Below are 26,257 nucleotides of genomic sequence, written 5' to 3' on the forward strand. Positions count from 1 at the left end.
AGAAATAACAAAAGAATTAATCTGAGCGAGGATTTTTCATGTGCCTACATGGGAGTCGAAACCCCTCGAAGGTCAACACTACTCCATCCTCAATTCTAGTCCTAAAAGGTTGTAGCCCGGGTAGAGGGCTTGTGAGTGTGTGTAAATGCATGCTGGCATAAAAAAAATGTACCAATAACATAGTACAAATTATTACATATGAATCAATAAAAAAAAAACAAATAATTAAGTGAACCAACATATTATAATATAATAAGAATAAAAGATAAAAATGTACTGGCTTGACTCTCTTACACATTGCAATGTCCCCAGTGGAGTCGCCAAGCTGTCGCGACGTGATCGCTACGCGGAGCGGCCGACCTCCCCGTTTATTTAATTTTAATAAATAGTTTTGGAGTCGCCACCAACCATATTAGGGTGTGATTGGTCACCCAAAAAAAGAAAAAAAAATGGTCTGCGTACATTCAGAGATTTAAGTTCGGGAGTCAGTTGTGTGTAGGGAAGGTGTTAGCACCCTACAACACCCAAAAAATGGTTACCCAATTTTATCTTTTAAATTAAATTATAGAGGTTCACAAAACAAAGTTTTTATTTAGGTTTTGTTTAAATGTCCCATGTTTATCAATTCATATTTATGAATTCATATCGAAGAAAGTAAAACCTAAGCATGAATTGATGATTATGGGTGGCATAAGAGCCATTAGAAAAATTAAGTTTATTTTTGTTTTAAAAGATTTTTATTCACTTTAAGAATATTAAGATACCAAAACTTGATATTTTAATCTCTATCATAGGTGTTTAATGAGAAATTTCATGTATCTAGAATGAAAACACTACTCAGTCTCATTTAAAATATAAAATGTGTTTTATCTATTAATTAAATTTCAAACGAAAAAATTTCATGTATTCATGGAATTTAAATTATAAAATCCATAAAAAACAATACTTTCTCCAATTTACATTTTTATATTTCAATTGGAAAATGAATAATAACAGTAAGCAAAACATTATGAAATTTGAAAAATACTTAAAGAGTAATATGTTGAGATAAAATAAATGCATAAAACAAATACAGGATAATGTAAGCAATATGCAGAATGTACAAAATGATTAATTAATACAAGCAAGATAATTAATTAATGCAGAATGATGCAAAATAATTAATTAATTCAAAACATGTAAAATAATTAATTAATTCAAAAGGATGCAAAATAATTAATTAATGCAGAAAGATGAAAAATAATTAATTAATGCAGAAATACGTAAATTAATTAATTAATTCAGAAATATGCAAAATAATTAATTAATTCAGAAATATGCAAAATAATTAATTATGTCAGAAATCACATGTACTTGACGTTTATAAACTGTCAAATATAATTTTACTTGACGCTTAAAATATGTCAAACATAAAATCACTCTTATTCTTAACACTAAATTACTTGACGACTAAAAAGTGTCAAGTAATCTCATATATTTGACGTCTTTTACCTGTCAAGTAAACTGGTCTTACTTGACGTTTAAACACAGTCAAGTATACCTTCCTTATTCTTGACACTAGATTACTTGACACTTTTAAAAGCGTCAAATAAACTTTTACTTGACAGTTTTTAAGCATCAACTAAAGCCGATTTTGAAGTAGTGTAGTTACCATTGTGACCAAACTTTCAGGGTGTACAATTAATAGAGATGAATGAGCAAACATTTGTTTTAGAAAGCAAAAGAGTTATTGAGAGACAAAAAGAGTTCTTTAAAGGCAAAAAAGAGTTCAGCAGGTGAAAGGTCTTAGAAATTTTTTTATATGTATTATATTTGAGATATTATTTATGCTAAAAGGTAAACTTAAGGTAGTATAACTATTTCGAAGGCTATGTATCTTTTTAAAATCATCAATCACAGGGTTATTTAGCTCACTTTTTTCAAATGTTTTTCACTTTTCAAGAAAGAGGTCGTGATACACGGCCCGATGGCCAGCTATCACACCACTTTGTTGTTAGATTTTTGTTTACTTAGTGATTAGTAGCTCAAGATAAAACTACATCATGTACATATGTCTTAAGTTTAGCGAACTTAGTTAGGATGTTGAATAGTTGTTCTTGTTTTTTTTAACCTTTAGTTATTAGTATCACGTGGTTTTGCTTTTAAACAAGGTGGTGTTTGGAAGAGTTCTATTTCACAAATAAAGATATTGTTAAAGTTATTGGCTCGTTAATTTAATTCTTAAATATTAAGTTGCATTTATATGGTAAAAGTCAGTAGATAAGACTCAGTTGATGTTGTTCAAAAGGAAAATGATGTCGGTTGACTTTCCACCATCTCTCGAATCGAGAGTAGGTGATTCGGGAGAGGTGTGGTTAAAGTAATTTGGATCGGATAAAAAGTTTGGAATTTGAATTTAAATTTGAAGGAACTAAAAAGTTTTGGTGAAGCTTGCTATCCTTCGCCATGGGCCACCTTCATCTTCTAAGTTCGCTTCTGATCTGGAAAGCTTTCTAAGGAAAATCCCTGGAGTCATCTTCCTTTTCCAAACTTTCACTCTCTTCAACACAATTATAGCTTATTTTCTTGGAAACTTGAAGGGTCTCAATCTTTCACTATGGTCCTACTCAATCGGTATATGTACATATATGATTGTAAATTTTAATTTATTTGGGGTTGAATACTCAAAAGTTTATGGACCAGTTCTTGGCTTACCCTGGTTGATTTGGTCTTAGTTCAGGAGTAAATAGTTTAGAAATTTGGTTAAGGATAAAAGTAGGATCAAATGCATAGAATAGAGAACATCATGAATAAAATCTAAGCTAGACTCCTTTTGACATTCAATCTTTACAATTTCTCTTTATTTATTGCAGTTTATTTTCTTGCAATTAAATTTCTCTCAACCAAACATAGGTTGATTGAAATTAGTGCTTCCTGAGTTTTAACCAAGTTTACCACTAAAATGAGTGCTTGCATGGTATATGATTAATTCAGTAAAAGTAGTTGACACACATTTCGGCGACAAAATCCATACGTCAACACCTCCACTCATTATGTTTTAAAGTAGTTTTAAATGAAAAAATTAAAACATTTGAATTTGATTTTTAAATGTAAATGTTTCATGACTTATTTATATATATATGTTTATTTTCAATGTTTTAGGGACACTTGTAAAAGTAGCAAAAAATAATAGTGTCTGTATCATCTATAACTTACAATAGTAGCAAATTTAAAAGTCAATAACTTTATGAATATCATCTATAGCTCTTCGATAAACCTTTGATTACCTTCTGATATCACTAATTTTGTCAAACGAGGTGGTATGAACTGTTTTTTTTCTAAATGTTTTTTCATTTTCGTATAAATTAATTAAAAATTATTATTTTACATTAAAAGAGTCTGATCAATCTTTATTTAAAATTACATGCACGTAGTAATAATCGAAAGTAGAGATCTGGAAGAGGTGAAGTGGTTACATTCTCCAATCTTTAATTTCTCATTAAATATTTTTATTGTTTAATTTGTTACTTGGATTTAATTCCTGCCATTTTGGTTCACTTGGCTATTTGTATATAGTTTCTAATCCTAATAATTAACCTGACCACGAAGCCCATTCTTCGAGGAAGCAAAATGGAAGGCAACAGACATGAGTACTTTTTTTTTTTTTTTGTTACTAAGAAAATAAGTTTTAATGACCCTACTAATGAAGACATTAGCTAAAGTGTTGTTGACAGGAAATGTGGTTGTTTAAATTGTTAGGGTTAGTTCTATGTTTATTTCATAAATATATTGCACATTGTATTTAATTTGGAGGCAAAAACTTGAATATCATATCTTGACAACACATATCATAAACTTAAAAAGTAATATATTATATGTATAATAATGGAGCTTCATCAATTTTACATATAGATGACAATTATTTAATGGAACATACATAAATAGAATGGCATAATACTAAGGATATTAAAGTGATTATTCCATATAGATGACTTCAAAATAAAAACACACAATCGACAATGTCATAATGCCTTAGCTATTGTGAAGCTCGTATACGAACAAAAAGCTTGTCATTTAAGGTGAGATTCCATGTCTTTGGTTATGCCATTCATGATCTCAATGTATTTGTATGGATAAGGAGAGCTGTGATTGAGTTTCTCATATTCTATGGTTAGAATGGCCAAGCAATGGTTGGGATCATCACCTTTTGGCACAAACTGATAAATTGGGATGAATTTTTTATAGTACTTGAATGCACTTCCTTCTAATCCAATCAGTGTTACTTTTCCATTCACATCATCAAATTCCACTTGCTCTTTCAAAACCTCCGGTTTACCATCTTAACACATAAAAAAAAAAATTAGAATATGATAATATATTGTGTAGAGACGATCATATATTCATTCAATAAATAAAAGAAAACGAAATACGTTTAAGATTTTAAAAGTATAAAATAGAATGAAAGCAAAAGTACAAATAGGGAAATAAGAAATGATGGATTGTTGTTGAAGGGTTTATACAGATACGTACCGGCAAAGTAGTTCCAAATTTTGATAGAGCCATGACCATGAGTGTCCCAATCACCATCATGAACATCAACTTGTTGAATGAATTTTGGTGTAATATTTGGCATATGCTTACAGTTATCTTTGAAGATTTTGTAGCATTTTTCTGCAGATGCATTTATTGGTAATTCACTCACAAGTTTCCCACCAAGAGACATTGTTTCACTTTCGATAGAATGCTTTGCTACAATGTCCAATGGCTTGCCCTTCTTATAGGAATCTCCATTATACACATCATTCAAGATAATTTATTGTTATGCTGAGTAATATAATGCCAAATAGAACTTATGCCTTATTGATGTCAAACCATCTCATTAATAATTTTGAATTTCACGCGTAATAAAAGATATTAAGATTAGATTAGTTTAATAGTATAAAATTAATTGTCCATCAATTAACTAATATTTCTATGAATTCCATATAGATTCAATACTGATACGATAAAAAATAAAATTAAAATGTTCACTCAGTTTGGATGTAATTTTACTTAATTTAAATTTATTTTTTTCAAAATATTTATTAAATTTCACTCCTTTTCGATGTATTTATTTAATTGAAACTCAATATTTCCATCAACAATATGTCAAAGTGGTTGGGTAATTACATCTATATGCAATCTATCAAATTCTTCAATTGTAGTTGGTCACTTGCATCCTTATTATTTAAGTAGGGTGATTTGTGTGTATGGTGATAGTTATAAATGTAGTCTAGCAAACATTTAAATATGATTATAAAACATACAAGTATCCAATCTCTAACAAAAAAAAAAAAAAAAAAATCATCAACAATGCCATATTGATGGTCTATAAATAATATACATAACATGATTAACAGTCTATGCAAAAAAAAAAAAAAATGACAACACTATAATAATCTCGAACTAATATTATAGAGAAAGTATTTGTCAATAAATAGAACTTTTAACGACGTGATCGATTAGTATTCACATACAGTGTTTAATTTAAAAATAAAAATAAGTTATTTTGAAAAAAGTAACGTTTAAAAACTAACTCAAAACAATTTTAAATTAGGAAATTAACTGGCGTGAATGACAAATTAATAGTACAATATTTAAAGTTTGTTGTACACGTTCTCAATTTTGCAAATATGATATTTTTTAATGCATAGAATTTATCGAATGCATTAAGTATATTAAGTATATATTAGTGATGTATCATATCAAGAATATCAAATGCATCGTGTGTATATTAAATATGTGTTAAGTGTATAAAGTGTATCTATTTGTATTTCTTTCTGTAATCTCGTGGATTGGTATCGTGTTTTGCCATTTTTGCAAAAATAATATTTGTGAGCTATATTCCTAAATTTTAAAACTTCATTAACTTTTAAATATTAATTCTACAAGTTTTAATCAACCATTTTAATGTTTAAAAGTCTATAAGATACATTTGCATTTTTATATTAAATATTTAATCCTACCCGTGTTAAATATTTTATTACATTTATAAAGTATTTTTTAAAGAAATATTTTTAAATAAAACAAAATAAGATAACTTATTTACAAATATAACAATATTTTATTTTTAATGTATGATAAACAATGATAAACTTCGATATATATCTATCCTTTTTTTAGCAATAGACACGAACATATATTTATTTAAGTTTTTCACAATCCATACTAAACATAGAAAATAAAATTTTGCAATATTTGTTAATGTTTTCTAACAATTTACCATTAAAAAGAATTATATATTTGTAGAATGGAGGAAGTGTAATAAAAGGTGAAAATATAATTCTTTGTTTCGGTTGAATTGTACTTTTTTTTCCATTTTGGGAATTATCAATAATAGAGTTAATCCTTATATTTGAATTGCGCTTCATTAATTAAGTTATGATGTCAATTATTCTATAGATATTAAAGGTTATTCTCAATAATTTAAAATAATAATGATTTTATATCTGAAAACAGATATAATTGCTTTTTCTTTTATACTTGTATCACCTAACCAATATTATTGCATGAATAACTTTGTGAAATTAATTGGTAAAACATATATATATTTAGAATATATGGTTATAGCCACATATATATTTAGAAAATAAAATTAGAAGATTATTGGAAAATTATCAATAGACATAGGGTTGGTTTGGAATTGTTTTGAGTGAGTTCAATGCAATTGATGTATCCAAACTTTAACCATTATATTTGGTATGTTTGGTTATATAATTAGAGAAATTTATTTAGGTGATGAAAATTTTGAAACTATTTATAAACTGTTGTAGGTGAATTTTAGCCAATTAAAAGAGAGTCTATGGGAGCGCGTAAGTGAGCCTAGTGATAGCTTAGTGGACTCATGAAGTGAGTCTAGACGGCCTCAGTGGCAGTTCAATGGACTCATGTGGTGAACCTCAGTGATCTCTGTTTACATGAGGTTTCGAAGAAATGTAATTCGTGGAATTGAAGTTTGTATATTGATTAATATAGCGGATACAATCTCTAGTATTTACTCATTTGATGTTTTCTCTCGAATACAAGTTAAAACTTAGAACTTCTTGATCTTTGGTATTCGGGACGTTGTAGTTGCAAGTCAATTTAAACTTCGATCTTCTGAAATCCAAGTAAAGTTTCATATTTCAAGTCTTCAATCTTTCAGAAGTTGTTGATCTCGAGGTTGATACGAACTTGCACCTCTTGAGAGATTTTAGAAGTTTAAGTCTTCAATTCTTAAGTACTTCAGTACTCCGAAGCTTCAATTCTTCCTTCAACAAAAGACCCCCTTAAATGAGTGACAAATGTCTCTATTTATAGAGAAATTTCATGGACTTTAGGTGGGCTTGGGCGTAAGCCCATTTTCTTGTTGGGCTTGGACTTGGACTCATTTGCTTGTTGGGCTTGAGCTTGGGCCCATTTGTCTATAGGGCTTGAACTTGGACTTGAGTCCATTTTCTTAGCAGGCTTGGGCCCCCTTGTTTGGCTCAGTTTTTATTAGGGACTTGCATTGGGTTGGATATGAAAAAACTTGATTACCCAAAATCCAATCAAATTATAATCATCACCATTTTGTTGTGATGACATGAAAAAATTTAATTGGCCGAAATTTCTTGCTCAACAATCTCAGTGGTAGCTCGATGTACCCTTAAAGTGAAAGTAAGCAAGGTTAATATAAAATATGCTCATTTCGGTTAAGGAATGAATAAGTTATGATCTTCTCAAGTTGGATCTTTGAATCCGGAAAATTCTTGGCAAATTTGTGAAAGTTTGATTTTTATTCCTTGAGTAGGAATCTTTGTATGACATCTTTAGTACGTCATATTAATATGGCATAGAAGGAAAATAATATTTTAACGTTCTAATGCTCGGTTATGGTTTGTTTATTAGGTCAAGAAAAAATAGACCAAGTCTACAGACGGAGGTTCTCGCCAAGACTGCAGTAACAAAAAGAATTTCAATAGTGATTTCCAAACTTGTTTCCTAGCCAAATTGTTTTAACATACTTTGAGTTTATTTATTTCTCTCATCAAGTCCCTCTATTTCCATTTCATCTTGTTTCCTTCTTTGTGTCATGGTCATCAGCATCATCAGACGTGTTTGATGATTTGTATAAATATAAGTTATTGCAGCCTTTTCTGTAAAATAATGAAGTCTTATAGCATAAGAATAAAAACAAAAGGAAAAAGTATATACTTCGATTAACTTGTATAGCGCATCCCGTAAAAGAACTTTGTCCCTGTTTTATCGCGCTTTTAGTTTTCTTTATCGCAAGATATAAGCAAAAAAAAAAAAGAGCTCGATGATAGAAGGCTACACTAGGAGAAGCATCCAACCAATGCGATGACAAGCAACTAAGCTAGGTGATCTGATGCACTAGCAGAAAAAATTGATTTGACGTGTATTATCAGAAAAAGGACGAAAGGTCGTATATGCCGCGCTGATACATCCTATCAGAGACATTAATGAAGCATGAGCTGCCTAGTCACATCAGTCCTCACATATAAGTAGAGGTTTGATATACTTCAGAGAATAGGTGTGTAATATTGGCGGGAGAGCAAGTTCATGTCATCCATCCTTTCTTCATCCCTTGAGTTTTAGGTGAGAGTTAGAACAAAAAGAGAGAGAGAAAGTTCTTCCCCACAACATTTTCCACTCTTAGTCATGCGAAGGGAAGGAGAGAGATAAGTTAGATACTCCTTTTTATAAGACAGTTATTTGACGTTCAAACCTCTCCTTCTTCATCTTTTTGAGTATTTTTTAGCTTTTAGCATCTCTCCGGCTTTGAAAACAAGTTCAATATCCTGGAGGGCTGATCGTCTTAAGCCTTAATCCAAGAACGGTTACGTGGACAACTGAAGGGCTTGATGCATTTCTCTCTATCCTACTTTTTGTTTTTATTGTATTACTATGTAAAATGCACTCTATGGTCGAATGGCCTAAATTTTTATTTATAATAGTAATGCATTTCTTCTTCCATTCTCCCATATTTCTTTTATTATGGAGAAGTCACGACGTCAATTATTCTATAGATATTAACGGTTATTCTCAATAATTTAAAATAATAATGATTTTATATATGAAAATAGATATAATTGCCTTTTCTTTTATACTTGTATCACCTAACAAATATTATTGCAGGGCGCCCGAGATGAAATTAATGGGTAAAACACATATATATTTAAAACATTCGGTCATAGCCGCATATATACCTAGAAAATAAAATTAGAAGATTGAAAAATTACTAATAGACATAGGGTTTTGGTTTGGAATTGTTTTGGGTGAGTCAAATGCAATTGATCTATCAAAACTTCGACCATTATATTTTGTATGTTTGGTTATATAATTAGAGAAATTTAATTAAATTATGAAACTTTTGAAAATATTTATAAATGTTGTGGATGAATTTTAGCCTACACAAGGAGAACCTATGGAAGAGCCTAAGTAAGCTTAGTAACAGCTCGATGGATACATGAGGTGAATTTACGATCTCAATGGTAGTTTGGTGGACTCATGAGGTGAACGTAAGTGATCTCAATGGTAGCTCGATGGACCCATGAGGTGAAACTAGGTGAGTTTGATATAAAATATAAAATATTTTGGTTAAGAAATGAACAAGTTATGAGCTTCTCAACTTAGGTCTTTGAATATGAAAATTTTTGGGCAAAATTGTGAAAGTTTGATTTTGTTCCTTAAAGTTGGAATCTTTGTATGACATCTTTAGTACGTCATATTAAGTATAGCATACAAGGACAAGAATATTTAGGGTTCTGATACTCAGTTATGTTTTGTTTGACAAGTAAAAAAGGAAATAGACCAAGTCTACAGACCGAGGTTCTAGCCAAGACTGTGAGTGTAACAAAAACAAATTTTGATAGAGATTTCTAAACTTGACTACTAGCCATATTGTTTGAACATACTTTAAGTTTATTTGTTTGAGATGCATCGCAATTTAGCAAGCTATTTTAAAAGTATATGATTTAAATAACTTATAAAGTTTAATTAAACATACATTGTTTAAAATGATTTCTCGTAAATGAGTTTATAGTTTTGAGTATATGAGTTTGTAAGAGTTTTAGCAAAGCATGAGTTATAAATTTATAGTTTGCCAAGAGTAGAGAATTTGCAAACATGTAGTGTTTATGTTTTCCATAAAAAGAAAGTTTATAGTTTTAAAGCATGTTTTATTCTAAATCAACACATATTGTACCTTGAAAGGGCAAGATTATTACACACATATATATATATTTGAAACAAGGACTCCTATCTTAGAGTTTTGATCGTTATAATTGAGATTATTCTACTATCGAATTAGAGGTGGATTTGGCATTGATTTAAATCTGGGAGTTTGGCTAGAGATCAGCTCGGGTAAATGGTAACTGGCGCGTGTGGCTCAATCTGGGAGTTTGGCTTGCGACGGTAGCTTGCAAAAGATAATGAACAGAGGTGGAGATGTCATCAGAGTCTGATTTCATACAATGGAGAAACATCGAGACCGATCTTCAGTTTCGATTTGTTCCAGTTCGGGACACACGACCCGAAGGAGAATCACTTTGCGCTTAAACTTGGCGGAAAAGCTCGGTCGACAACGACACTTTGCGGGTCTACTTGATGCGATGAAAAACGTCTTGAACGGAGCATCGCTCGACGGTGAACGAAGGCAGTTAGAGGCGGCAACGGCTAGGGTTCTTTGAAGGAAGAAGAAGGTGAATAGTTTGGCACGTTTCATGAGATGAGTTCTTAATATAAACAATAATATTATTAATAACAATTATGAACCGGAGCACTTGCAAAAATAGTAAAATAAGTTGTAATAATTAAGTCTATCTCACACACATTTTATTATTTATAAAAATGGCAAAAATGAAGTCCAACTCACACATCAAGAGGTATAATGTCACAAATGCCCTTGTTACTAGTATACGTTTGATACACCTTATATACGTCTGATACACCAGATACACCAATTGATATACTCGATAAATTTGATTGATATACTTGATGCACCTGATACTCTTTGATACACTTAATACCGAAACATTACTAATATATGTTTGATACACCTGATACAGTGCAAATACATTTTGTATTATTCACCTATTTTTTAAAGGAGGAAAAATTCGGATGGATATTATTACGACCAATTCATGGTACTGTTTTCATCGCTACAAGTTTATGACAAAGTGGGTGTCCTTCGACATTAACGAGTTAATCCTACTAATTTTAATGATCCTACTAATGAAGACATCAAGTCGTAAAAAATAAAAAGGCGGATTGTAGAGTTATTAAAATCTAGTTGTTTAAATTGTTAGAGTTAGTTCTATGTTTATTTCACAACACTGTATTTAATTTGTAAACTAAAGACATATTTGATTAGTATGTTAGGATCAAAACAAAAAAAGTAGGCAAAAACTTGAATATCATATCTTGACAACACATATCATAAGCTTAAAAAGTAATATATTATATGTATTAATAATGGAGCTTCATCAATTTTACATATAGATGACAATTATTTAATGGAAGATGTGTGATTAAAATACATAAATAGAGTGGCATAATACTAAGAATATTAAAGTGATTATTCCATATAGATGGCTTCAAAATAAAAACACACAATCGACAATGTCATAATGCCTTAGCTATTGTGAAGCTCGTATACGAACAAAAAGCTTGTCATTTAAGGTGAGATTCCATGTCTTTGGTCATGCCATTCATGATCTCAATGTATTTGTATGGATAAGGAGAGCTGTGATTGAGTTTCTCATATTCTATGGTTAGAATGGCCAAGCAATGATTGGGATCATCACCTTTTGGCACAAACTGATAAATTGGGATGAACTTTTTATAGTACTTGAATGCACTTCCCTCTAATCCAATTAGTGTTACTTTTCGATTCACATCATCAAATTCCACTTGCTCTTTCAAAACCTCGGGTTTACCATCTTAACACAAAAGAAAAAGAAAAAAATTAGGATATGATATATATTGTGTGTGGAGCCGATCATATATTCATTCAACAAATAAAAGAAAATGAAATGCATCGTTTAAGATTTTTAAAATATAAAAATAAAAATTAATAGAATGAAAGCAAAAGTACAAATGGAGAAATAAGAAATGAATGGATTGTTGTTGAAGGTTTATACAGATACGTACCAGCAAAGTAGTTCCAAATTTTGATAGAGCCATGACCATGAGTGTCCCAATCACCATCATGAACATCGACTTGTTGAATGAATTTTGGTGTAATATTTGGCATATGCTTACAGTTATCTTTGAAGATTTTGTAGCATTTTTCTGCAGATGCATTTACTGGTAATTCACTCACAAGTTTCCCACCAAGAGACATTGTTTCGCTTTCGATAGAATGCTTTGCTACAATGTCCAATGGCTTACCCTTCTTATAGGAATTTCCAAGGTACAATTTATACACATCATTCAAGTTAATTTATTGTTATGGTGAGTAATGCCAAATAGAACTTATGCCTCATTTATGTCAAACCATCTCATTAATAATTTTGAATTTCACGCGTAATAAAAAATATTAATATTAGATTAGTTTATTAGTATAAATTTTCATCAATTAACTAGTATTTCTATAGATTTAATATAGATACGAAGAGTGAATAGATATTTCAATAATCCTACTGAAAAAATAAAATAAAATGTTCATTCAGTTTAGATATAATTTTACTAATTTAAATTATTTTTTTCAAAAATATTTATTGAAATTCACTCCTTTTCCATATTTTTATTTAATTGAAACTCAATATTTCCGTCAAGAATGATGTCAAAGTGGTTGGGCAATTACATATATTTTATGCAATTTACCCGATTGTTCAATTGTAGTTGGTCACTTGCATCCTTATAATTATTTAAATAGGGTTTTTTGTGTGTACGTTGATAGTTATAAACGTAGTCTAGCAAACATTTAAATCTGATTATAAAACATAAAATTATTCAATCTCTAATAAAAAAGTCATCACCAATAACATATCGATGGTCCATAAATAATATACATAAAATGGTTAACCATAAAAATGACAATTGAGTAATATAATATAAAGAAAGTATTTGTCAGTGAATAGAATATGTTTTAACAGTGATAGATCTATCATTCAGATATAAGTATTAGAATACTTATGTATGTTTGAATTAAATTTTCAATTTTTAAATTTAAAAATAAATTATTTTCAAAAAATAAACCGTTTGAAAACTACTCATATTTTTTAAGTGTATTTTAAACATTTTTCACCAAAATAAGATAACTTATTCATAAATGTAACAAAGTTTTATTTTGTATGCATGAGACAATGAAAGACTTAGATATACATCTATCACGTCTTTTCTTTTAACAAATAGATACTCACATATATCTATTTAAGTCTTTCACATCCATCTAAACATAGAAAATAATTTTTTTTAATATTTGTTAATATTTTCTAACGATTTATCATTTAAAAAAAATGGTATATTAATGGAGTGGAGAAGTGTAATGAAAGATAGAAAATATAATTTATTGTTTAAGTTGAATTGCACTGTTTTTTTTCCTTTTTGGGAATTATCAATAATATTGTTATTCCTTATATTTGAATTGTGCTTCATTAATTAAGTCATGATGTCAATTATTCTATAGATATTAAAGGTTATTCTCAATAATTTAAAATAATAATAATTTTATATCTCAAAACAGATATAATTGCCTTTTCTTTTATACTTGTATCACCTAACCAATATTATTTGCATGAATAACTTTGTGATATTAATTGGTAAAACATATATGTATTTAGAACATAAGGTTATAGCCACATGTATATTTAGAAAATAAAATTAATTAGAAGATTATAGAAAAATTATCAATAGACATAGGGTTGGTTTGGAATTGTTTTGAGTGAGTTCAATATAATGCAATTGATGTATCCAAACTTTAACCATTATATTTTGTATGTTTGGTTATATAATTAGAGAAATTTATTTAAGTGATGAAACTTTTAAAAATATTTATAAACTGTTGTAGGTGAATTTTAGCCAACTCAAAGAGAGTTTATGGGAGAGCCTAAGTGAGCCTAGCGTCCATGGATTGAGTCTAGAGGTTGTTCAAGATTCATGAAGTGAACCTCAATGATCTCAGTGGTAGTTCGATGTACTCTTGAAGTGAAAGTAAGCAAGGTTAATATAAAATACGCTCATTTTGGTTAATGAATGAATAAGTTATGACATTCTCAAGTTGGGTCTTTGAATCCGGAAATTTCTTGGCAAATTGTGAAAGTTTGATTTTTATTCCTTATGTAGGAATCTTTGTATGACATCTTTAGTACGTCATATTAAGTATGGCATAGAAGGAAAAGAATTTTTTAAGGTTCTAGTACTCGGTTATGGTTTGTTTGACAAGTAAAAAAGAAAATACACTAAGTCTATAGATCGAGGTTCTAGCTAAGACTGTGAGCGTAACAAAAACGAATTTCAATAGAGATTTCTAAACTTGACTACTAGCCAAATTGGTTTAACATGCTTTAAATTTACTTGTTTGAGATGCATCCCAATTTAGTAAATAGTTTATAAAGTTTAATTAAACATACATTGTTGAGAATGATTTCTAGTAAATGAACTTATAGTTTGAGTAAATGAGTTTAGAATTGAATTTTGAGTAGATGAGCTTGTAAGAGTTTTAGCAAAGCATGGGTTATGATTTTATAGTTTGACACGAGTAGAGGATTTCCAAATACGTAGAGTTTATGTTTTTCATAAAAGGAAAGTCTATAGTTTTAAAGCATGTTTTATTCTAAACCAAGACATATTGTATCTTAAAAGCGCAAGATTATTACACAGAGGATATATATATATATATTGAAACAATGACTCCTATCTTAGAGGTTTGATCATTATAATTGAGATTACTCTACTATCAAATTAGATGTGGATTTGGCATTGAATTAGCTCTGTCATTTTCAAGGGATTTGTTTATGGTATACAGAGGAAAACTAGTTTGAGTATCTACTTAAAATGCTTTGCAAAGATTAAATTATTTAGTGTGATTTATTGAGTTAAACTATTTATAAATGTATTGATGAGTTTGTTACTTAAATGTTTATAACATGATTTGTTTTAGAAATCTAGTCACTCATTAGACTTTATAGTTCACCCTTTCAAAATGTTTTCTCACTTTTCAGATAGAGATCGAGTTATCGGCGGTTGACACTCTGCCACAGTCTATTATAAGGTCTCAGTTTTATTTCCAATGTGTGGGTAGAGTACTTCTGCTTAAGAGTATGTATAGTTCCCTAAGTTTGAGTTTTGTAAATACTAGTGGGGTAGTGGGTGTTAGTCTTGTAAATTGTTATACTTTGGTTGTAAATATCTTTAGCAAGTTTTGCATATATCTTGATGAGTTTTAGTTTGGGCTACACTATTGAATAAGAAATTTTGGGCGAATCACAAATTGCCACGTCATTTACTAAATTAATCATGAAAAAAATACAAATAATTAAATTTGGGACTAATTAAAAAATTGGCATGAATGTCCTAAATTAAAATTGAAGACATAGATTGGCCAATTCTGGTGATGTCACATATTTTCATTATGACCGTTGGATCAAGTTATTTATTTTGATCTAATTAAATATTATTTACTTAAACTAAAGTTCAATTGAGCCAAGAAAAATAATATTAATTTAGTCCAAAGGCTAAATATGACCTAAATTCATGTGGTTGAGCCCATGGTTTCGAGTCCATGGACCAACCAGGCCAAGCCCATAAAGTCCGTTAAAGAACTCTATAAAGTCCGTCAATAGTGTTGTTCTCTTCATTTGTGCGGTGGGAAAATTTTGAGATCAAAAGGTCTAAAGAGAATTCTCCTAAGAGTCAGAAGACACCTAACTCTTGAAGTCGACCACCCTAAAAAGTTGAAGTTTCTTTGAAAATACAAGTTTTCTTTCAAAACTCCAACTTTAAGAACGCCACGTGCTCCGTTTTCTCAAATCAAGCGTAGGCAACCAACCGAGAGAGAATCAAAGAATCAAATACCAAAGATCGAACAACATTTGTATCAAATGAACACAAATACAATATCAACACAAGTTCAACTCTAAGAATTAAATTTCTCTAGAAATTTCGTGTGAACAAATTGGCACACCCAGTGGGACCTCTCTACCTCTCATCTCTCTCTCGTCATCCAAATCTACAAGCAAACAATGACATCATAGAAAGTTACATCCAAAGCAACTACTGCAAATGATGCTTACACTAGACTTCTCACCTAGAGTCACTCAAAGGGGAGCATGCAAGAACAAGAACAAAGTTCAGTCCTCACAAAGAAAAGTTGGGAAGAACTGATAGAATCTCCTAAACGCAAGATCATCATAAGAGCAAATCCCCTGTTCAACAACTCTACTCTTTCTTTCGATCTACCAGAGAAAGAATCAAACCTTAAAGTAGTGTCTGTCATGATGGCTATGTAACAGTCAAGGCCAGCCATCATGACGAAGATGGAGAGAAAAATAAATTTCTTAATGAAAGCTATCAGGGAGTGAGATCATGAAGTCGTTGACTTGAAAGATCAAATGAAGGCTTGTGAAACTGATGAGTCAAGTAAAACTCCTGCTTCAAAGCAAAAGATAAAAAAAAAGTTGTGTTGCAGGAAAACCAGACGCAATAGTCCATCGCTGTCACCTCCCTATCAATTTAACGATTGAAATATGATAACAAGCGCCATAAGAACTCAATATGGAGGACCGCCACAAACTTATTTTATGTACTCCAAGTCATATACCAAGGGAATCAATGACATGTGAATGTCTGTTGGGTACCAACCTACAAAATTCTAACAATTCGACGGAAAAGGCAATCCAAAGCAACACATTACTCACTTTGTTGAAACATGCGAGAACATAAGATCAAGGGGAGACCAACTAGTCAGGTAGTTCATTCAAAGTTTGAAAGAAAAGGCTTTCAAGTGGTATACCGATCTGGAGCCAGAAATCATTGATAGTTGGAAAACAACTGGAAAAGAAGTTTTTAAACCGATTCTACATGAGTACCAGGCACATCGTACGCATGTTGGAGTTGACAAACACCAAACAGTGGAAGGGAGAGCCAGTCATCGACTACATAAACCCATGGAGAGCTCTAAGCCTACATTGCAAAGACCAGGTTCACAGAACTGCGTGTAATGGAGATGTGCAACCAAGAAATGCATTGGGAACTTCTCTATATTTTGCAGGAAATAAAACTCCACACGTTTGAATTGTTGGCAACTTGTGCTCATGATATGGAACTAAGTATTCCCAACAAGGGAGCAAAAGGTTTCTTGGTTTACGAAATGAGGAATGATGAGAATGAAATCAATGATATTGAAAAGATTGGGAGTAGTGTCACAAAATAGTCTATGGTTGTTCATGAGACTTCATTGAAATCTTTCTCCAAAAGAGAATAAACAAAAATAGAAAGAAAACATGATGGTGAAGAGAAGCATCGCCCCAACTCGTAAAGAAAGGCAGAAAAAAGTTTATCTATGTTCCGACTCTGATGTTGCACACATGTTAAAGTAGTTGCTAGAGTAGTTGCTAAATGATCAACTTATTCAAATAAATAGTTTAAATAAAATGAGTTTTTTCTTTTAAATTTCTTTTTCAGTCAATCCAAATAATTCTCAAATCTACCCCTTAAAATGAGCAACAAAAAAAAAAATAAAAAACATATATTTAAATCCAAAATTTGTCCGCTAAATATAACATACCCTTAAAATTTTAAATTATGTATAATCATGTATTTATTTATGTGTCAAATATATTCAAATTTTTAAGTCTTTCAAATTTATTTTCTTCAAATTTTACTCGATTACGAAGATTCATATTTTTTTCATAAATAAAAAAAAAGATAAAACAAAGATGAAAAAGAAAGTTTTATTTTGTTCATTTATTTTTATTCTTTGAATCAAAATGTACCGCTTCTCATTTTTTAATTGAGGAAACAAAATATTTTTTTTTTTTTCTTTTACATATAAGAAAAAGAAATTATATATAATTTTTCTCAAAACAATAACAAATTTCCCTAAATACTTTGATTTAAAAAATTATTATTTAATACATCACATTATAAACAAACTTTTATAAGGGGCTGATTTTGTTCCATCTAACTAATTCAAATTATTTCTATCTTTAATTTATTTAACTCGTCATCCAAAAACTATTACAATAATTTTAAAAATATTTTAAAATAGAAGTAAAAGTAGAAGTTTGATTTTCGTAATTTTGAAAACTAAAATTAAAGAAAAATAGATGTTTGTTATTATTTAAACATTTATTTTAAATAAATATTAATGAAGATTTTTTGTGTGGTTTAGATGAGGTACACAATTAAGTGGTCAATAAAGATGTGAAAGAACTAACTAAAGAAAGATAATGCAAAAAAAAAAAAAAAGAGAGAGAGAGTGTGTGCTTTTCCATTTTTTTTAACTTCATAGATAAAAAAATAATTGAAAATGTGAAAATCCTCAATCAATGATTTCATATCGGTCAAACGTGTGGACTGGCATAAAATGCCAAACCAATCCAAGAACAATAACTCCTCTTTTTTGTTATTTAAGATTTTGCTATATTTATAGATATCTTTATTTTTTTTGTTATTTAAAACCATTTTTGTTTTAAGGGATTGCATAGAAAATTAAAAGAAAAAAAAAATCAAACATCTATATTGGGTTTATATTGCTTTATTCATTTATGCTTTGTAATGACAGTTAACAAAGTATGAAGACAAACAATTCGTAATGTTGAAATATATTTTATAACGAAAAAATCTACTACACTTGATTATTTCTGGTCGAATAAACGTACTTATAATTTTATACTTTTAGATAACTTATATCGTTAAGTTAAATACTTAGGATTTATTTACTTTGAACTCACTCGTGCTCGTGACACCTTTTCTATTGTATTTGTTTATTTATTTTTATGGAAAATCTTACTTTTGTTTAGAATATACCAAAAGATTTTAACAAAATTCTATAATAATTATTACATTATTATTCATGTGTGTTTATTTGTAATCATACAAAAAAATTCACTCTTGAAATTTGATATTTTTTAAAGGTAATTTTAATTTTGTTAAGAGCATCCCAACAAATTTTAATGAAAATTTAAAAGAAGTATTAACATTATTTGTGTTTGTTAATTTATTTTGTCAACTATTCAAATATTTCTAAAATTGATTTATTTTTTTAAAATGAGTAGAATTTAATTTTTAAGAAAAAATTATATGAAAAAAATTAAGAAAGAATACAAAATTTATATGAAAAAAAAAAGAAGAAAAAGCAATTGGATAAAAATGTATACAAATAATTGAAAGAAAAAAAAAGACAATAAAATTTATATGAAAAACAAAGAAATTAAAAAAAAAAAATGGAAGACTCGCCCAAGGAGAGAGAAAAAAATTACTACATTTTCGTAAATAGTTTTCAAACTGCTGTATTTTGGTAAAAACTTTTAACAATAACAATATTTTAGTTATTAATCCGGTTTTTGTCTTTTAGTTTAATAATTGGTTTCACTATCAACAAGGTGAGCTTGGTTGAGTCGGTGAAAATTAATAATTCAACGTTCTGTCCATCAACCATACTATTGAAGTTGAGTTGGTTATATTAATTTATATCAACTTATGTCAATCCCTTTCAATGTTTTCAAATATAATATATGACAATTTTACCATAAACGACTATCGCTACCACAATTCGATGGCATATATTGATGACCAACAATTCTCGTGCCAACTTTAGTAATCAACTCTCAGCTTCAAAAACAAATATGATGTTAATCACCTGGTGATTAACTATGGTGAGAATCATCGTCTTTGATTCCCAACATTGATAGTCATCTCAAGATACCAACGTAACTCTAGTGAAGTTTTGTAGCCAAGTTTGACAACCATATGAGGTAACAAAATTGAATCATCAGCTCGTCATTTTACGAACTGTCGTTGTAGATAAATTATTGGTTATGTAAATAATTACATTACTTGTCTACACCAACTACAATAATTACATGCAGAAATTGTAATGTATATCTTCACTTATCGTGTTCAAATCTAAGTGTTTAAAATCTTGAAAAATACAGGTAATTTGAGGAAAAAAAATGCTATCGATTTTAAGTTAAAAAAAAGATAAAGAAAAAAAGAAAAAAAAAAACTCAATTATGCACTCTTAACTTCTATATTTTTTTTGAAAAATTGTCCAAAATAGAAAATTTGACAAAATGTTTACAATATATAATAAAATTTTCAAATTCTATCAATAATAGACATTGATATAACCACTAGTGATAAGAGTCTATTAGTGTCTATCGTTTGATAGCATTCAGAATTTTGCTATAACTTGTAAATATTTTAATTTATTTTGTTATTTTAAAAAATGTTCCTATTTTTTTCTCTATAAAGCATTACTTTTACCGAACAAAAAAAAAAAAAGGAAAAAAAATTATAACTTTTCTCATAAAGTTAATAGAATAATAGTACTTTTCTTGTCATCTGTATCACTTGTCATATCTACATCAATATATGCTTAGAGTTTAAAATCAGATCTTTTAAAGCGTCGAGCATAATCAGTTGTACCACTCAGATATCGAAAAATCCACTTTACGGCTTCCATGTGTTGTTTCCCTTAATCACTCATGTACATCCTAGCCACTCCCAAAAAATGTGCAATGGAATAAATCAAAATTTGCCTATAGTTGAAGAATATGACACTCTCCCCATATGATATGTTTCTTGCCGAGAAGTTGGTGAGTTCTTAGATAATTTAAAGTGACAAACTAAGGGAGTACTCAAAAGTTTTGCATTTTCCATGTGAAATCGATTCAACAACTTTTTCACATACTGTTCTTGTGACAGTGTCAATGTACCATCTTTCCTTTCAATCTTCATCCCTAAGATTTGTTTAGTAGCACCTAAATCTTTCATATCAAATTGTTTATTAAATCAACTTTTATCTTTAGAATTTTCTATTTATATGAACCTACTATTAACGTGTCATCAACATATAACAATAATATAAAGTAACAATAATTTCTTGTCACTGTTATTGACATACAAAGTCCTCGACTTGCTTCATCGACCAATTACTATGACCCCTTTTATTACCCTTTTACTTTCCCTTATCAAAGAAAACATTGCATCCTTAACTGTCTAAGCGTCCTGCGGAAACAAATTTTCAACATATTTACTCTACAAGAAAAGTGGCCTATTATGAAAGTTGTATACATCTCAAATTGAAATGAGAGAAGAAAAAACTGTCAAATGCCAAAATCCGCGTTTTTTACGGGAAAAGATAGGACATTTTCGGATTTCAAGAATTTATGACAGTTTTTTTGTGTTATAAATCTTTGATAACTTTTAACTGTCATGAAATAAAAATAATAAAAGAATAAATATTTATTTTAAATTAAAAAAAAACAAGGAAAGAAAAAAGGGGAACTTTGTTTTCCATTTCCCCCAATTTCACGAAGAAACCCCTTCTTCTTTCTTTTTCTTCCTCTTCCAATCGCACGATTCCCCTTCTCCATCGCATGTCGTCAATTCCCCACAATGGTCTCACACAGGTTGTCGATTCCCCTCTTCCACTAGGCTCCTCCGTTCGGTGATAACTCAAGGTGGTTATTGCGGTAAAGGCTTCTCTGTCTGATTCTTCTTTGCAACGTTCTTTTCTTCACAATCATCTCACTCATATCAAAACCCTCCTTCGTCCCCCATCATTGTGCCCTCTCTCAGCCACTGCCCTCTCACTCTCCAAATCGCCGGTCATCTCCTACCTTCGTTGTCGATGGCGGTCTTTTAGGTATTTATGGATCTAATCTTTACTCTTTGTACTTTTCTTTGAGTAAGTCATCCCAAAAAAGATGGTTTTATGGTATTTGAGTAAAGCTTTACGCTATTTGCTAAATTGCAAAGTGGTTTCTCGACACAAAATCCCATGGTCGAAATTTAATAAGAATAAAGTTCTTGCTCCTGCCGATTTTTTCAATTAAACTTGAAACTCAATTCTCAACATTGCATCTAAGATATGTCCTTCACAAATTTTTGTATTTATTCCTTAATTTTTCTAGTTTTCTGGCCAAAATGCCCATAATTTTTCTGATGAAGTTTTCATATTCAAAACATGTCATTCTCATCATTTTTTTTGTTGAGTAAAATGTTTGCTTCTAGAAAGGTATGAACTCTTTTTCTATGTTCAAAATAAACTTACTTTTTATATATATCTTCTTTATTCTCATGACATTATCTGTTAATCAGTCAAAATAAAGTTGCTATTTATATTTAAGGGTATGAACTCTTTGAACAATATAATATGTCATCAAATTAAATTATGAAAGTTAATGCATTGAATGGGTCTATGTTTGCTATTTTTTGAGGGTATTACTTTTTTTTCAATGCATATGCGTTGTTTGCTTTATTGTCAACCATGCAAACATGCTTTAATTTCACATGTTGTTAAATGATCGAAGTTTTAATTAATTGGTATCCTATGAATTTCTTTGATTCATTGCACTGTTGAGTAAAACTTGATTATTGAATGTACATGGAAGGAAATCATTTTAGAATGTTATTATAATGGAATTCTGGTGAACTAGATTTTACTTTGCTGGTTCTAATTTTATTAGTTAACTTTCTTTTGAGGTAGGGGATGACCATTTGAATAAAATTTTGATTAGTCAAAACATAATCTTGATTGTTTATGATTAGTTAACATGTTTTTGCTTGGAGAAGGGGGAATTGAATATGGTTTTAGAAAATATTGGCTTTTTGTTGATACTTAAATCATATTCTTAGTGATGGTGCCAGTTCCTTCCCATTTTCCTACTTCGCCTCTCTTGTGTGTGTGTTTACTTTGATCAATTAATATGGTACATATCTGGTGGTATTTTATTTATGTTAGTGATTTTGGGATCTCACGCTTGAAGTCACAAGCATTTCTTTCGTCAAAATCACCTGTTGGGACTGTAAGTTATTGTGTTTGTGGCATTATTCCACACAATAACTGTAAGATGTTTCGTGAGTCTGGACATTTTATTAACCTACAAAAAAGACTGCTTCCTATTTATAAGATGTTTATTTGTGCTTCACTACTTGTGTTCTTTATGGTAGAGAATTGTATTGACTTTCATGGGTAAAGGAAGGAAAACTTGCGATCTTGAACAATTAGATAAATCTAGTCTTCTTTCCAGAATGCAAGTTTCTACTTCCATCTACAAAGGTGTTACTGTTAGAGAGAAGTTTCTAAAATTCCTACGTCCTTTCTAGTATATATTTTGATTAATCAAGCCTACAGTTTCTCTGTATAGAATTGTCTTAGCTTTTAAATGGTTGAGAACTTCTTAAGCAATGGATATTATATATTTCTTTAGAGATGGCTTTCAAATCATTTTTATGGTTATTGAAACTGTAGGGAGGGAGGTTCTTTCAATTTCTAGTGTTTATATTAGAACTCGTAGTTATTGTTTATGGTAAACCATTAGATCTGGCTTGTTCCTTGAAAAAGCTTTTGGCTATTGAAATTTGGCAAGACTGTCTTGTATACATAAAAGATAGTTTGTATTGTAATTGTTCTTGAAATAATGAACGGATACCACTATTCTAATTATATTTCATACCACTACTATTTTTTTTTTTTTTTTGTTCTTTCCCAGCTCCATAACATAACATCACTCAAGTCTTGTGTGTAGTGAATGCAACTAATTAAAATTAGGTGCTTGTCTTGCAATCTTTTTACATATGCACTATTTTCTAACAACACAAATTGGGCAGATTTTCATTCGATCCTACTGAAACATTGGGGTTAAATGTTGCGTTGTGCTTCTATACAATGTATACTTTGATTTCCTAATTAAGGTATATTTTTCTTCACTATCTTTTAGAGTTTTCAAATCGAGAGAAAAAATAATTAATTCGATCATGACATTGGAGAAGGCTAAAGAGATTGTGGCTTCTAATCTCGTCATGGTCTTCAGGTTTCTCTTTCGTTCTTTCTCTTGTAAGTATTTTTTTCCTAATGATTTTTTCTGATTGCAAAAGTGGTTGGTGTTTTTGTGTTCTTTACAGCAAGAGTTATTGTCCATTCTGCCGTCCAGGTGAAGAGATTGTTGACTAAACTAGGAGTCAGTTTGAAGGCTATTGAATTGGACACTGAGAGTATGTAATATATGTTTCTGTGTTCTATTGCTTGCGGATTTAGGTTCCGTGACAATTTCATTGTTTTTCTTTTGTAGCCAATCGGTGAAATCATGATTACTTTGTGATTTTCAGATTTTGTAATTTAACTTGTTTGTGTATGTTTACAAAAATATTTATTTTTTGATGCATATTCTTGTTCTGATTCTTTAAGATAAAGGAAAACTTTCAAAATGAGAACTCTAAGCATTACTCTCTGATAAATATTTGGAATTTCACAAGAGTAATTCATTCTAACATTTTTTACTATTTTGTTTCTTTCATATGGTATATTGTTTTTCTTCGTATTTGGAGACATGTAAGTTTTATCTAATTATGACATATGATTAACTAATAAAAAAACTTGTTCACATATCCACATCCCAATGTTCGCCCTCCCTCTCTCAAGAAGTTTATATAATGAGGTTTGTTTATATTGTTATTAACACCATTCTAGAATATGAGTTTTAGGCTAAACATGTAATCATCACAAAAAGGTTGGGCTTAGATATTTATATCTCCTTACGCTAGATTCCAAGTGTTCATTTTTTATGCAAGATACAACTACTTAGGATAAGTAATGCATGATGAAGTATGTTACTATTATACTAAAGTCTGGTGTCTAATTTTGCAAAAAAGTTCGACACAAAAATGTTGTTTAATTCATTGGTGCTTGTACTAAACCTCCAAACCTCTGTATTGTAACAAGTTGTGATAAGTGATAAGTAAATGGCTTCATATGTAACGTTTCACTTCTAGAAACTTTGTTTCTTTCCTTTATAAAAAGTCCTCTATGATTTGAAATGCCCTCTCGTCGTGGTTAGAATGTTTGAGTTGAATCATATTGTGTAGTGTCATTATGCTTTAAAACATTATGGCGCGTGAAAGATTAGTATCACTCACCTGTGGATTGTTTGGTAGGAAGTTTTGTGGGATGATTCTTCGTGGGTCACTAGATGATTGATTTAGGTATACAAACTTTCTGTTTTTGTTTGCTTGTGAATTGATTTTCTTTGAAACTGTTCTTTAGTCATACTCTAAAATAAGATTTTATTTTCTTACTAGGTTTGGAAGAATCTATTGGAGCAGTGAAGCTAACTTGGAGCAAGTGATTGATATAATATTTTTTGTATGATTGGTAGCAAAATATTGATTCCAATGTACTGATTTTAGGCTTGTTGGTAGCTAAAGATGTCAATGTTTATTCTTTTTGTATGTAAACTACCTTTTAACACAAAATGGTTATTAGTCAATGGGTATATGAATATTACAAAGTGTATTATAGCGTATATATATTAAAGTGTCGACTATTTGTTTCTATATGAGTGTGATGTATTATAACATTATTGTCATTCAAATGGTTTGTGTAATGGTGGAGCGACAAGAAGAACATAGAAAAACTATAGTGATCGAAGAATTTGCAACAAAAAAAAATGTCATAATATATAAATTCGTGACATTCCTTAACTGTCGTTAATATTAAAACAATGACAATTTTTTTTATTAAAAAACTGTCACAATTGACATATATTTGACAGAAAAAATCGTCATAAAATAAGAATTCGTGACATTTTTTAACTATCGTTAATCTCGAAAAGATGACATTTATTATTATAAAAACTGTCACGATTGACATATCCTTCACATTTAAAAAACGGTCATAATAAACAAATTTGCGGCATTTTTTTAACTGTCGTTAATTTGCAAATGATGACAATTATTTGTTGTCATAATAGAAAAGATGTCAGCAAGGTTAACCTTTAGCATTTGCAAATGATGTCAATAGAAAAAATGTTTATTCACGGGCATTTGCAAATGATGACAATTATTTTTTTTAACTGTCGTTAATTTGCAAATGATTTTAGGCTTGTTGGTAGCTAAAGATGTCAGCAAGGTTGTCATAATAGTAGTTAACGACATTTATTTTCTGTCATGAAAAAACTTATTGCGACAGTTTTCGAAAACTATCATGGAATGACTTTTCATGACTCCCGATACTATAATCGTAAATAATTGTCACACATTTAGTTTGCGACAGAAAATAACTGTCGTCATAGACCATTTTTGTTGT

The 26,257-nt window shown here is 29.8% G+C and overlaps 2 protein-coding genes and 1 long non-coding RNA gene across 8 annotated transcripts; 1 reads left to right on the forward strand and 2 right to left on the reverse strand.

Annotated features, from left to right (window-relative positions):
- Positions 1 to 3,827: 3,827 nt before the first annotated feature.
- Positions 3,828 to 4,739, reverse strand: LOC105435404 (MLP-like protein 328). The gene is made up of 2 exons (XM_011656177.2): positions 4,510 to 4,739; positions 3,828 to 4,318 (listed from the first exon to the last, which is right to left on the reverse strand). Exons 1-2 carry the CDS (start codon positions 4,700 to 4,702, stop codon positions 4,050 to 4,052), a joined length of 462 nt encoding a protein of 153 aa, XP_011654479.2. The 5' UTR covers positions 4,703 to 4,739; the 3' UTR covers positions 3,828 to 4,049.
- A 6,701-nt stretch (positions 4,740 to 11,440) lies between these two features.
- LOC101203043 (MLP-like protein 328) lies at positions 11,441 to 12,390 on the reverse strand. Its single transcript, XM_004151715.3, has 2 exons — positions 12,154 to 12,390; positions 11,441 to 11,942 (listed from the first exon to the last, which is right to left on the reverse strand). The coding sequence occupies exons 1-2, from the start codon at positions 12,344 to 12,346 to the stop codon at positions 11,674 to 11,676; spliced, it is 462 nt and encodes a 153-aa protein (XP_004151763.2). The 5' UTR covers positions 12,347 to 12,390; the 3' UTR covers positions 11,441 to 11,673.
- A 9,035-nt stretch (positions 12,391 to 21,425) lies between these two features.
- Positions 21,426 to 25,506, forward strand: LOC105435405. Of its 6 annotated transcripts, none has more exons than XR_969408.2 (5): positions 21,429 to 21,817; positions 23,895 to 23,987; positions 24,079 to 24,168; positions 25,108 to 25,155; positions 25,234 to 25,506. It is a non-coding gene; the product is annotated as an uncharacterized LOC105435405 (long non-coding RNA). The 6 variants fall into 6 exon arrangements; XR_969406.2 differs by having other exon boundaries at positions 25,252 to 25,506; XR_004217062.1 differs by having other exon boundaries at positions 25,112 to 25,155.
- The last annotated feature ends 751 nt before the right edge of the window (positions 25,507 to 26,257 follow it).

Source organism: Cucumis sativus, chromosome 5 (genome assembly GCF_000004075.3).
Source record: "Cucumis sativus cultivar 9930 chromosome 5, Cucumber_9930_V3, whole genome shotgun sequence".
NCBI classification, from domain to species: Eukaryota; Viridiplantae; Streptophyta; class Magnoliopsida; order Cucurbitales; family Cucurbitaceae; genus Cucumis; species Cucumis sativus.

What these genes read in the sequence shown, in the direction of transcription:
- LOC105435404 (XM_011656177.2), bottom strand. Translation starts at nt 4,702, where the DNA reads ATGTCTCTTGGTGGGAAACTTGTGAGTGAATTACCAATAAATGCATCT. An exon ending in AATTTGGAACTACTTTGCCG is followed by an intron (nt 4,319 to 4,509) that starts GTACGTATCTGT and finishes TTATGTGTTAAG; the next exon opens with ATGGTAAACCGGAGGTTTTG.
- LOC101203043 (XM_004151715.3), bottom strand. Translation starts at nt 12,346, where the DNA reads ATGTCTCTTGGTGGGAAACTTGTGAGTGAATTACCAGTAAATGCATCT. An exon ending in AATTTGGAACTACTTTGCTG is followed by an intron (nt 11,943 to 12,153) that starts GTACGTATCTGT and finishes TTTTGTGTTAAG; the next exon opens with ATGGTAAACCCGAGGTTTTG.